The sequence below is a fragment of the Thamnophis sirtalis genome, unplaced genomic scaffold (genome assembly GCF_051295495.1).
Source record: "Thamnophis sirtalis isolate CommonGarterSnake01/CBP01778 unplaced genomic scaffold, rThaSir2_p1.2 scaffold_3, whole genome shotgun sequence".
NCBI lineage: Eukaryota > Metazoa > Chordata > Lepidosauria > Squamata > Natricidae > Thamnophis > Thamnophis sirtalis.
The window spans coordinates 106,609,271-106,623,349 of NW_028261383.1; the positions used below are offsets into that span (position 1 = coordinate 106,609,271).

General features: G+C 34.8%; 1 protein-coding gene across 3 annotated transcripts in view; it reads left to right on the forward strand.

The window, feature by feature from the left end:
- LOC106547061 (rho GTPase-activating protein 7) overlaps window positions 1-14,036 on the forward strand; it is a 92,307-nt gene extending 78,271 nt beyond the window's left edge. For all 3 annotated transcript variants that reach the window (XM_014064095.2, XM_087709670.1, XM_087709671.1), the window contains 7 exons: window positions 527-725; window positions 1,585-1,801; window positions 5,258-5,372; window positions 7,855-8,067; window positions 8,661-8,878; window positions 10,914-11,090; window positions 11,458-14,036. In XM_014064095.2, coding sequence (XP_013919570.2) covers window positions 527-725; window positions 1,585-1,801; window positions 5,258-5,372; window positions 7,855-8,067; window positions 8,661-8,878; window positions 10,914-11,090; window positions 11,458-11,560 — 1,242 coding nt within the window. In that variant the 3' untranslated portion in view covers window positions 11,561-14,036. The remainder of the gene's footprint in view (window positions 1-526; window positions 726-1,584; window positions 1,802-5,257; window positions 5,373-7,854; window positions 8,068-8,660; window positions 8,879-10,913; window positions 11,091-11,457) is intronic.
- Window positions 14,037-14,079: the final 43 nt, after the last annotated feature.

Consider the following 14,079-nt stretch of genomic DNA (forward strand, 5'->3'; position numbering starts at 1 on the left):
CTTTTAAAAGAAAAATCTCTAGGATGCTTTTCTTCCAGTAACACATCTTTACATTACCTATCTACTCCATATCCTTTCTGCTAAATCTAAACTCTATATTTCATTTATTTGGGGTTTGGAGCATGAGGTTGCTTTATGGGGTTGGTCATGATTATACATAACTGGCCAACTCTCTCTCTCAAGGTTTGCTCCTTCTTAATTGTAATTGTTAATAGATGTTGTGTACCTGCCACTCATGTTTTGATGCATTAAGTATTTACCATTAATGTATAGTAATTAGCTCTATTCAGGCACTATGTTCTCCTATAGTGTTTAATACTAATGGAGTAATAAGTGGTTCCTTTGGAAATTGCTGAAAAGCTTATTTTATACCTCTCTCTAGTGTGTCTGTCTGTGTGTGTGTGTGTGTGTGTGTGTGTATAAATACAATATATACATACATATATACAATCTATGAATATACACACACACACACTTAATACATACATACATCATACATGAACTTTTAAAACATTCTGTTTTTTAGGTTGGTCTTTTCAGAAAATCTGGTGTAAAATCTAGGATCCTCTACTTAAGAGAAATGAATGAAATTAACCCAAATAACATAAATTATGAGGATCAATCGGCCTTTGATGTGGCAGACATGTTGAAGCAGTATTTCCGAGATCTTCCAGAACCTATATTCACTAGCAAGCTCTGTGAAACCTTTCTGCACATCTATCAATGTATGTAGAAGCTTTATTGTTTGGAGGTAAAAGATGAATGAGGGGTCATTTCTGGTGAAGGATATGGGAAAGGAGGTGTTACTGGCTCATTCGGTTTGATGAGGGTAGTGGACAATTCTCCCCCCCTCCCTCTAGCTAACCACATTAAGAGCAAGAGGGGCAAGGGTTAGTATGATGTGTGAGTTGATGGAGGAGTAATTAGGCTAGGTAACCAGTGGGTTAGGGAACCTGCTGGGTTCAAATGCTTGCACAAGCACTTGATTGATGCATAGATTGGACCGCTATTTTAGTCATCTAGTATGAATGAAACTTCATAAACTGGCAATGGTCATGTGTAATTATAAGATTATACATCATAAGATTATTCTTTGAAATAGTGTCATCTGATGGGACCCAAGAGGTGTCCCTTTTCCAGAATCTTTTAAAGATAATATATAAGGTAAAGGGTCCCCTTGCACATATGTGCTAGTCATTTCCAACTCTAGGGGCAGTGCTCATCTCCATTTCAAAGCTGAAGGGCCAGTGCTGTCCGAAGACGTCTCCGTGGTCATGTGGCTAGCATGACTAAATGCCGAAGGCGCACGGAGCGCTGTTACCTTCCCATCAAAGGTGGTCCTTATTTTTCTACTTGCATTTTTACATGCTTTTGAACTGCTAGGTTGGCAGAAGCTGGGACAAGTAATGGGAGCTCACTCCCCTTACATGGTGCTGGGGATTCAAACTGCCAACCTTTCTGATCGACAAACTCAGCATCTTAGCCACTGAGCCACCTGAGCCCCTGAAGATAATATATACATGTTTTTTAAGAAATGTTTTTAGAGATAACATATCTAATTCATCTTTTCCTTCCTCTTTTTAGACCTACCAAAAGATCAGCAATTTTGCGCTGTCCAGGCTGCTATTCTGCTTCTCCCAGATGAAAACCGTGAAGCTCTGAAAATTCTGTTGTACTTCCTTAGGGATGTTGTGATGTTTGTGGAAAAAAATCAGATGACTCCAGCCAATATAGCTGTGTGCCTGGCACCATCTTTATTCCACCTCAACACCTTGAGGAGAGACAGTTCTTCATCTTCTAGGTATTTTTTTTAAATTAAATTATAGTTAGCATCTGTGCTTGATCATTGCAGCTATTGTTTCCCCATCCAAAAAGTGAGAAAGCAAGGATGAATTTCAAAATGGCTCAGAAACTGATTTTTTAAAGTGTGCCTGGTAAGTTATTTGGCAGAATTCTAATTGTAAGTGACTGATGATAAGGACTATCATATGGGAACTGCAATGAATGGATGGCATGCTGGACAGCAAGTTGCTGGACAAAAGTTTGCTCCTTGGCAGGTCTTTTGAGAGATAATTTGGTCATTTAAAGAAAATAAAGAAAGCTTGAATTAAAAAAAAACACCAAATCTATGAAAGTGTGACTGGATTGACATTAAAGGCAAAAAAATTGGATTTTGGGGTTAGCTGGCATCCTCCACCCTAAAAGAACTTATGCTGAATTGTTTGGGCATGGTGAAAGCATGAAAGCACTCAGAACAATATAATGAATGGTGTTGATGTAACTTAGATATTTTATTTTATTTCTTGCTTCCAATTTCTTTTGTTTACTACTTTTTATTCCTTTTTTCTCCCCCACCTTCATTTTACATAACTGTTTTCCCTGATAGATAATAGGATATGTTTGTCTATTCTATAGGAAATTATTATTATATGATTATAATTATCCTTCCTGATCATTTTGTGTTGGGTGGTAATGCGGTTTTTAATAAAATAAGCATAGAGTGTGCTAGAAGAGAAAATAAATAAGCCACCTTCCCCCCCCCCCATGACTCTTCCATGAGTAGTGCTTGATAATACTTCTAATTCTACATCACCCTATCTAATGTTTAAACAACACCCAAGGAACAAAAGCTGGTTGATGGAAAGCTTGTTTCTGTGGAAAGTACACTTTGAAACCATAGTTAAATGTTTTGCTAACATTTACGTTTTGATGGGCTGGTTGTCTTCCTTGAAGACATTCCAGATTTTAAGTTTGTTTGAGGTTGAAGACAGTTTAGTTTGCCAACCTATAAGCTTGTGGTTTATGATGAGTATAGAGAGAAACTACATAAGATTATAAACTGTCAGGGCATACAGACGAAAAGGCAGAGTTTAAGTGTGTATAATTTTTTTTGAGCTTCTTGCGTCATCAGTCACTTTAGTGTGGCTTCCTCCCACACTGCTCTAATAACACAAGAACATAAAAGTCCTGTGAGACTTAATTCTTTTGCCAATATTGCTCCACCTCCTGGAAGAGACATAATTGGGTTAGGAAATAGCCACAGAATTCAGTGTTCCCACAAGACCATTTGAAACCAGAGTAATGTGGGAAGGAATCCCACCAATGGAATGAAAAAAAAATTAACCAATACAACTTTTCTTGAGAAACAGTAAGTGGCAGCTAACTTTTAAAGCCCTTAAAATAAATAAAAATACAAGAGTACCGTAGTTATGGGGAAAGATATGTTTTGTAGCAAATATATCAGATTTCTCCAACATGGTATCCTCCAAATATTTTAGACTTCACCTTTGTCGGCTGGGAATACGAATTTTAATCCAATATATCTGTAGGATATCAGATTGAGTAAAAATGTAATATAAAATACATGATACCATAATTCCCAAAATATGTTGACATTTGAAAATGCCTCAGTTTGCAATTCCTAAGATTGATCAAAGTTAAGAGTTATTTTTGTTTTACACATGAGAAATCAGGGTAAATATATATTTTTGTGCAGTATGTATGTATAAAGAATATATAGAGAATTAACAACTGCATGGATTGTACATGTGTTGAATATCTGTCCACCATTGTATGTTATAGTTAGCACTTGTACATGAAACACTCTTCAGCTTGTAGGCTTTGAATGTCTGTTGTAGATCTGAGTACAAGTTTTATTTCTGCAGGATGGGGATGTGGAAAAATAAATAGTAGTTCAGTTTCTGCCAGAGGTGAAGAGAGGTAAAGCATTTGAAGAATGCATTTTAAGAGGCGTACACATCCCAGATGTGCATCAGGCAATAAAACAAGTTTTGTGATGTTCAGCATTCCCAAGGGAGAGAACGAAAACGAAGATGATGACAGCCTTGTCAGTCATAGAGAGCGAAAATGCGGTCAGGGCCAGAAATGTGTCAGAAAAATGGAGGGGAAATGTTGTTGCATAGTTTTTATTTCTAGGCGAAGAAATTTATAGTTCAATGGAGGTTTGCAAGTTTTAGAGATGATGGTGGAGGAGACCAATACTTCCAGGTTTTTCTTCTATCTACAAATTATAATAGGTTTTATCTTAACTAGGTTAAGAAGCTGTTCTTTTAAAAATGGAAAATATCTTGAAATTTAAATTAAGAATTGTATTTTATTAGTGCACTGATATCAGTGCAGAGATATCAAAAAACCCTATCTAACAGCTCTGATTTCAGAATTGAGGTTAACAATATCTCTGTCTGTCTGTCTGTCTGTCTGTCTGTCACCTGTGTGTCTTCCATGCCTCCCTCCCTTCTTTTCTTTTTTCTTCCCTTTCTTTTTCTTTCATTCTTTCTTATCTATCTATCTATCTATCTATCATCTATCATCTATCTATCTATCTTATATATCCATCATCTACCTATCTACTATATCTATCCAACATCTACCTAATTTTTAAATGTTAAAAAATGTTCCTAGAGCTAGTAGAGATGAATACCAGGTTCTTCGCAATCAAAATTTTGGCCAGATGCCACAAGTAAGCTTTAAATATAAAAATATGAAAAATACTCTCTGGCAAAGCATTGAAAACTCTTGAATAATGGGATTGGCTTTTCCTCTGAATTTTTGGCTCAGCTTTTATTAAAACATTTTAATTATACCAGACAAATCAATGACTGCTTTGTGTGTTTAACTGAAACAAAATTAGCTATCACTTGCTCTGTTTGGATAAACTCATTAAATGTTCCACAAAAGAGGTATTACATTAACAGGCCGATATGCTGGTTTATCTTATTCTCATATGCAGTTTTTAAAGTGGTATTTGAAGTAACTGGAAATGCAAAGTGAATGGGTGAAACAAACCTGTAAATTGTCTCAGCAAAGAATTCTTTACTTTTCCCCCCAAAGTCTTAGTGTTTTGTCCCTCTGCATTATACCACCCTAAGATTGGGTTCAATGCTCATCTGTATTGTAGCCTCCCTGCCAACTTATATGTGGTCTCCCAGGAATTGGGGCCCATCTTGCTCACCTCTTCACTCCTCTAGTCGTAGCTCCTGCTCCTGCTATCCAAAGAAACCAGCCAAAAGAAACACCTCTGCAAAACACAGGCCCTCAATATCATTCAGAGATGGTAGAATTATATCTACTGGTTATGACTGCCCAATGCCCTTATTTTCTTATTTTTTCACATACAACATATAACCGCTTCCCTTTCCATTTCGCCCTTCTCTCCAAAGTAGCAAATATATTTTCTAAACTAGAATTAGTGGCCAGTGATCAGAACAATGAAGTTGTTACATTTTCCTTTTTCAAGATCTAGCCAAAGGAAGCTCAGTACAGGAAAACCTGATCAGAGGGATTTGAGTGAGAACTCGGCTGCAACGCATGGCCTGGCCCATATGATCATGCAGTGCCACAGATTATTTGGGGTAGGTGGTATTTTTTTCAAGCATATTTTTTAAAAGTCTGTTCTAACTTCTAGGAAGTAGAATTTGAGTACGTTGCTTATTGGAAAGGGGGAATAGATTATTTTTAAAATTCTTTTTTTTCAAATTACTGACAAGAGTAATCTAATCCAAACTAAATAGCAAACAATTACTGTTTTAAGTTTTCCTTAGAAGCAGACCAATGTGTCTTTTCATTACTATATTTGCTTGCACTTCCTGAAACAAGTAGACCTCTGCTTATGGCCGGTTGCTTAATCACCATTTGAAATATAAGGAACATAAAATAGTTGACTTGTGGCCTATAAACCACTTTTGGCCATCATAAAATGTCAGCAATTTCTTTTGAAATGTTTGGCAACTGACTTGTTTTATGACTGATTGCAGCATCCCTTGTTCACATGTCCATGTTTTGTGACATTTTTTATTGGTTTCCAACACTGTTGCAGATTTCTAGCAGAATGTACTGTATTTTTTGGAGTATAAGACACACCTTTCCCCCCCCCCCCAAAAAAATGAAAATATGAAAATATGGGTGCGTCTTATAGACTGAATACAGCATTTTTGGCCTCCTGAAACCCTGCCCCCATGCCTCCCGTTTTTTGCAAAAATTGACATGCAGAGGATTTAGGAGACCTGCAAAGTGCTCCTGGAGGCTGGGAAGGGCAAAAACGAGCGAAAAACAAGCTGCTTTTTGCCTGTTTTTGCTCCCCACAGCCCCCAGGAGCACTCTTACAAGCCTCCCAAAGCCTATGCATGCTCTGTTTTTTTGCAAAAAATAGGCCCAGTTTCACAAAAAATGCCTCCCCTCCAGCCCCCAGGAGTACTTTTCAGGCCCCTCAAACTGTCTGCATGCCCCGTTTTTCACAAAAAAAAACAAGCGTTTGGGTTTGGGAGGCCTGCAGAGTGCAAAAACTTTACTTCTTCAAAATCTTGGTGAGTCTTATACTCGGGTGCATGTTATAGTCCTAAAAATATAGTATTCACATTTACGATGCTGGAATTGGTTTAGCAACCTCAGTGATTCACTAAATGAAGCCTCAAAAAATGTAGTAAAATCAGGTCTGATCATATGGATGCCATATGATCTATAATAAGTGATGAGCACAAATCTGATCACATTTGTGGTCGTAAGCTGAGGACTACCTTGGCTGCAGTTATCTTTAGTTCCACAAATGAAAAATATTTTTTTAAAGAAAAATATTTAGTGTATTTTAGTGAAATGGATATTATACCAGTTTTGAATTAAGTTCAAAATGTAAAGCTTTGTTTTTAAATTAAAATATCTAATTGTCTTCATTTTGTTTCCCCCTATATGAGTATTTTACTTGATACATTCGTGGTTTATTTTAAATATGGGCTCAGAAATAATTTGGGGGCATGAGTCCTCTTATTCATTAAGAGTTAACATGCTTATAACAGAAAAACCGATATTTCCCAAACTGATCTAAAACTCCCTTAACGATATGGGGGAAATGTGAGTTTTCTTGTTTCTGCTTAAGAACAGCTTGGACATAATTATACTCATTCAGCCCACTTTTAAAGATTTGTTGGCATTTCTTCTGCTATATTTACAATATCATTTTGCAATTAAAGTTTAATCGTCTTATAGGAAGACAATCTGGTTAAAAGTAATTTGTGGTGATATTGCCTGGCTACAAAATGTTTCTTATACAAACTTAAGAGTTGTTTTGTTACAGTATGGGCGGAAAATAAATTTTATAAATGAAAATATAAATAAGCAATAGTCTGCTGTTGAAAAAGCTCATTTTAGGATTGGAAAAGTTAGCTGAGAATGAGCTGGGCTTTCATAAGGAATCACTTAGAGTCAGCCCAAGTCTTCTATTATTTGTAACTCACTTGGCTTCCTGGAGTTTATAAACTTTACTTATTCATAATATTTCCTCATATGATAGAATGCAAATGTGTGTGAGAAAAGTGGTGGGGGGGGGAGGCTGGATAGAAAGTGTCAAAGAACAGAATGCAAGAGACTCAATCATAATTTGTGCAAAGTGCAGAACCGAAAGTGAACTTCAGAGTTCGGATATAAGGCTTATTTAACATGATCTTTTTCCTTCTTTTCCTTTTGTACGTAAAACTGGCAATAAATTTAAGGGATAGGAATAAAATTGCAAGGGATGAAAGCTCCCTTTGTACCTTATTAAGCCCTAATTTGCACTTTATAATATACTTTTCTTCAGTTCTTTAAATCCATGTTTCTAGAGCAGTTACTTCTCAACCTTAGCACTTTGAAGATGTGTACACTTCAACTGCCAGAATTTCCTAGCTAGTTAGACTGCCATAACAATTCCTACATGCGCTGAATGTATGCAGATTTCCTTTCTGATTTGGTGATATATTTTTTTCATGTACATAAGACTATAATGTACTACTTATTGAAAGTAATGCTACTTTTTATTTCAGGCCAATGTGTGCTTATTTCAGGCCAATGTGTGCTCTTTTTCAGGTACCCAACTATTGCTTTGATCAGGGGTATGAAAATGAGCACAGCCAAGCAGATTCAGGTGAAGTAGCTCCACATCAAGCCATTTTAAAATATTCTAACATAGTGACATCCCTGGAACACTTCATGCAGAACCTACTCAGAGATGCCAAAGAAAAATTCAAGAACTGGGTCACTTGCTCCGTCTTAGAAGGAGTAGACTCGGCATATAAGAAGGTAATTTAGCAATTACGTCTTAAGGCACTTTTAAGCATGGAGTCCTCCTGAATTTAACAATATAAACTTCAATTCTATAGAATTATAAAAATGAACAGAAATTGCACTGAACCAGCCTAAATACATATTGATATTTCAAGTGACATTTGGAAATGACATTAATATTGTTTCTTAGTATTGTTTCTGAAATATCCACAAACATAATTTGAGTGAAAATAGTGTTTTATGTGTTTTAATAATTGTTCAAAGCCAAATTAAATGCCTAAAATATCTCTTTACTGTAGCTTGGAATACATAAAATAATATTTTAATCATAAAAATGCCATTGGCCTATTCTTTTTTGGTATACAGTTGTCTACAATCTTTTCTAAATCCTTCCCCGAGGCTAAGACTTATTAGAATCATTTTTTTTTTTTAGTGATGCACATAAGATTGTGCTTGTCATAAAGAACATTTGTTACAGCAGTATCCATTTGGTCCCCAAATTGCTTTAGTTGTCTCTGTATTGAGTTAATGATGCTTCCAACTTATTTAAGCATTAAAGGATTGACGTCTGCCACATTTTTTTCTTAATATATTGACTATATTCTAAGGTGGATGATAACTACCACATCCGTTTATGGAAAATGTCTGTTGAAATTGATGCTGTTCCTAAAGTTATTCTACACCGGATATTGATGGAACAACATCTGTGGGATCCAAATCTTCAACAAACAAACATCCTGGAGATTTTAGATGATGAAACAGATATTTATCAGTACACAGCAGCAAATATGTCTCCACTTCTTCCAAGAGAATATGTCGTCCTAAGGTTAGAAATTCTAATTCTCATTATTTTGACTTTAGCTTTGTCGATCTATGATTTTTACAATATTATTTGTCATACATATTTTTAGCAAAAAAAAATCCTAAAAGATTAAGTTCTAGGCTGCATTAACATAAGAGATAGACTCAAGATCACGTGAAGTGTTAATACTACTTTATAATGCCTTGGTAAGGCTACACTTGGAATACTGCATCCAGTTTTGGTCACCATGATGTATAAAAGATGTTGAAACTCTAGATTCTAGAGTGTAGAGAAGAACAACGAAGATGATTAGGGGACTAGAGGCTAAAAGAACGGTGGCTGGAATTGGGTATGCCTAGTTTAATAAAAAGAAAGATTAGGGGTAACATGATTGCAGTGTTCAGGAGTTGCCACAAGAAGAGGGAGTCAAGCTATTCTCCAAAGCACCTGAAGGTTGGACAAGAAGCAATGGGTGGAAACTTATCAAGGAGAGAAGCAACTTACAACTAAGGTGAAATTTCCTGACAGACCAATCAGTGAATCAACTTGCTTCCAGAAGTTGTGGATGATCCAACACTGGAAGTTTTTAAGAAGAGATTGGATAATCATTTGTCTAAAATGGTATAGGGTTTCCTGCCTAAGCAGGGAGTTGGACTAGAAGACTTTCAAGGTCTCTTCCGACAATCCTATCCCATCCTATCCCTTGAATCTCCCCATCCTACCATTGACTTAGGTTCATTGATTAACAAAGCACAATTGGTTTGTTTGCATATTGCACTAAGGAAAAAACAATTCCTTCTGACAGGTGTAAAAATCACAAGGGATTTAAATTTCCAACCTGTAAAAAGGCGAAAGATGTATACGATCTGAAGAGAAACCAGAGTATATAACATATGGAATAAAATTTATAAGTGGCTAAAAAACAGAAGCCAAAACAGAAAATAAAGAATGCAAATATATGGTGATATAAATAAGCATTATAAATGTTAGAACTACTGTTATATTATAGGACAAGGTTAAAGCAATAGGAAGGCAAGGCAGAATGGAGAATTATAAAAGCTAAACAAGAAAGCTGATACAGAAGGCTGTACTTTATGTTATTATGTATGTTTTGTGTTATGTTTGTTCTTGTGGTGTTTTTCTTTCTGTTTTTAAAGATTAAAACATTCAATAAAAATTATTTCAAAAATAAATAAATTTCCAACCTGTAATGTACTTATTTTTGCTTCAAATTAAGAATGTAGAGTAGGTTTTGTAAATGACAAATTACTAAAATATTATTACATAGAAAAGGATTTAAACATTGATAATTTACAACTATGCTTATCATATCAACTGATCAACCGAGAAATCTGCGATGGGACGGGAACAGAGAATTAAGTGGCAAAGTCTAAACTTTGTCAATGGAAAATTTTATGAGTTTGTTATACTGTACATGTTCTGCAAGTCCTTTGCAAGCAAATTGTTTATCCATGAGATAAACATCCATTTTCTATGTTGAGCAGAGTAGTTGAGCACGTACCCCAAAATCTCAATATTTCAAATAAAAATAATACAATCTCAATGGGTTGTCTGATTCATCTGAAATATTGCAAGATTTGAGTTTAGCGCAGGGGTGTCAAACTCGATCACATTGCAGGCTGGATCGTGATGTATCGCAATGTTTTTTACCTTTGCAGAGCTGGGGTGAGCGTGCCCTGTGCGGGCCATGGCCGGCCAGTTTGATAGGCCTAAAATAGTGAGATCTTAGATATAGTTTAAAAAATTAAGTTAGAAATATTTAAGTTTGCATTCCTGCAGGTGCTGTGTTCCCAAATTCTGCATTTCTGCTGCTTATAGAAGCTGCAGTCTGGATTGGATTTTGCCTATATTTGACAGTATTTCATAGGCACATTATATATGTATTGGGAAATATAATTGTTTATTACAACTAAAGTTAGGAAGTTGATACAAATGAAGTGTCATAAAAATGTTATTTGTGTAGTTAATATGACTTTAGTTCATAAATATGTTAAATTATAATCAGAAATGTCGTCCCCCCCCCCTTTGTTATTTCCAGAACTTGGCGGACTGACCCTCAAAGTGGCACATGTGTTCTAGCAGCTACCTCAACAGATAACAAGGGTGCTACTGTGAATGGGATTTTGGCTCACGTCATACTTTACCAGTACCTTATAGAAGTTGTTGCTGGTTCCCAGAAATCCAAAGTAACATATGTTTGTCAAATAGATACCAGGTATTTCTTCTATTCTTTTCCTTGAAACTAAAACTTTACCTATAAAGGCCTTGATGCTCTCTGAGCCTAGTTCTTTGTTTGAGAGTATTTCATTACCCAATTTCATAACATCATCACTGTGAGAATGAGGTATGCTCCCCATTTATATACCGTAGCCTGCCAGTGTAGTGGTGTATGATTTTCTTGACAGTTCATTATTTATTATATAGCCTATTTTTGTTACAGAAATAAGAATTAAGGTGATTTTTTAAAAAGAAAAAGTAATGGTTTTATAGTAATAGATGTAAAATGACATCCTCCCTCCCCCCCAAAAAAGAAAGAATGCTTATTATTTAGTTTCTAATATTGTCTTTATTTTTTTTGTCAGGGGCCGGACCACAGAATGGTATAAGAGGGTTTTTGGTCATATCTGTGCTGCAGACATGATAAGGATTAAAAATTCTTTCAAAGCATCCCCTTACCGAAATTAAACCAAAGACAACAATTTGATACTTCTGGAGATGAAGACAATGCAAGATGGCTTCAGTTACCATTTTCAAATTTTGATTACCTGAGAAAACAGTATATAAAGCCATCAAAAAATCATTTTATAACTGAAAGTTTCAGTTTAAATGTACCTTTCAACTGAATAATTTACACATTATTCTTTTACATTGTTTTGCCAAGAAAATGAAATTATTTTGATTACTTCTTAATTTATTTACAAGGAATATCTTTTAATAGTATATTTTAACTAATGTGTAAATGAGATATATTTTTAGATGTTTTATTGATTGAAAATGTGAAAGCAATAGTAAAATTGTATCAGCGGCTTACAGCCTGACCAGCTTTTATGCTGTTTTTATTTTTATTATTGTACCATATTAGGAAAGAGAGATACTTGTATAAGAAGCTAAGTAAGCTAATTACATTATATATATTGGTCATAGATTTTTGTATCTTGAGTAGCCACAATCATCTACTTGAGAATTTATATATCCATTTTTAATGCAGGAATTTTTCAATTTGCTTTATAAGACACGCTCAAGGCAATGTTCAAAACAGAATAGGCACTTTAAATGGAAAATGTTTATCTTTGGGAAATAATCAATTAAACAGCAATACGTGGAGCTGAAAACACTAGATTCACATTCTGTATTTACTTAGTATGCCCAGTTTTCATTTGTTTTTGAACTGAAAAATGTGGTTAGACTGATTGAAGATAATCTCACTTTAAAAAAAAAATGAAATCCCTACCGATGTCTATGGGTAGCTTTCATTTACAATACTCCATGAAAAGATTTTGGATAAGAAACTGAATCAGACAACGACTAGTTTTATATACATAGTAAACCAGTTTGTATCAGCTATGCAAAACATAGCAAATTATATTGTGGCATTGGGCTCAATCAATGGCATAATCTTATCCCTCTACAATGTTTTTTTTTTAACCACTCCATTTCTGCCTAATTTTTTTTTAAAATTTTCTCACTCATTCCAGTACAATGGAACATTTGATCTTTTGGACATTTAGTAACTCATTAAATATTTTTTCTTCATTTATGAAATAAGTTACCCCAAGTTTGCCAGTACTTTTGGCATGCAGACTGCATTTTTTGCCTCTAGCTCCACAAGCTTAAAAAGATTCTCAAAGTATTATATAATTAATATTTTTATTACTTGCTATAAAATATATTGTTTTTTCAGTTGCATAAGCCTGTAGCCCACAATTCCTAATGAATGGATGGTTGCTAACAAACAAGTCCTAACATTACAGTTAGCTTGATAGAATCAAGGTAATCACATTAAGATACATAACTACCCAGTGTGCACAATAAGGGTTTTTTTTTAAAAAAAAAACCCCTAATTAAGTAAATAGCTGCCCTATTTTTGATGACACCTTCACCTCATACCCTTATCACAACCTATCCTATTCAGGATGTTCAATGTTCATTTTTACAGTGGCATTTTGTGCAGCTGCTTGCAGGAGATACCAATGCCAAGCTCACCTTGATTGATCTTAAGAAATCTAGTTAATACATGGGTGGAAGGCAGTCAGACTGAGAAACTGAAAAAAAATATGGAGAAGGCAGGGCAGAACTACTGCTATGGTTTATGTGTGTTCATGCAGTTAATAGTGATTTTAAATTCTCTTATTTTCTCCAGTCTGTTAGTAGAGGTTTTAAATTCTGTATTTTCTCCCGTCTGCCAATCCATCTGATCTAAGTTTTATAGCACAAAATGTTTTTTTTTTTAAAAAAAAACAACAACATAAAAGCTAGTTGCAGCATTCTACTTGGGTATTCTATTTTGTGCTATATTTTATACATACTGCCATCTATCTGGGTTATTTTGTTAAGGTGTTGTAAATATTAACTATCCCTTAATTTTGTACTTGATGTAGATATTTATATACCATTATAATAACATATACATTTCATATTGTAATATTCTACAAGCCCATCAGTGAAAGAAATATGTTTATTACAACTATTTTTATAGGCGTTTCATTATTGCTTTCATTAGGAATGACTGAGTAGCCAAATTGATTTCTTGGTTTGTGATGATAAAATGTGCCTTTTTTAAAAAAAAAGCATTTTGTATAATAACGCTAGCCATGTAAAAGAAGTCTTTGGTATTTCTACCACTGTTATATATATATTTCCAACAACAAAAAAAACCTCTTGCCACATGGCATCAATTTACAAATCTTTAGACATGGAGAGCTGGTGAATGCTAATATTTAGCAGCTAAGTAGCAATTTTAGTAATAGAAAAGGGGGGAGGGGAGAGAAGGAAGGAAATAATATATTGAATACTATTGGTACTTTAACATGTTGAACATGATGCAGTATTTACTTCTTTACCATCCACTTGTATTGTCAAAATAACTTTAGTAAAAATTGTTTGACTTATTGACAATGCACCTTTAATAAAAAGGTGAAGCGCTTCGTCACTTCAATATTGATGTGTGTGACACAGGTAACTTTGTTTGTATTTTATATGTATGT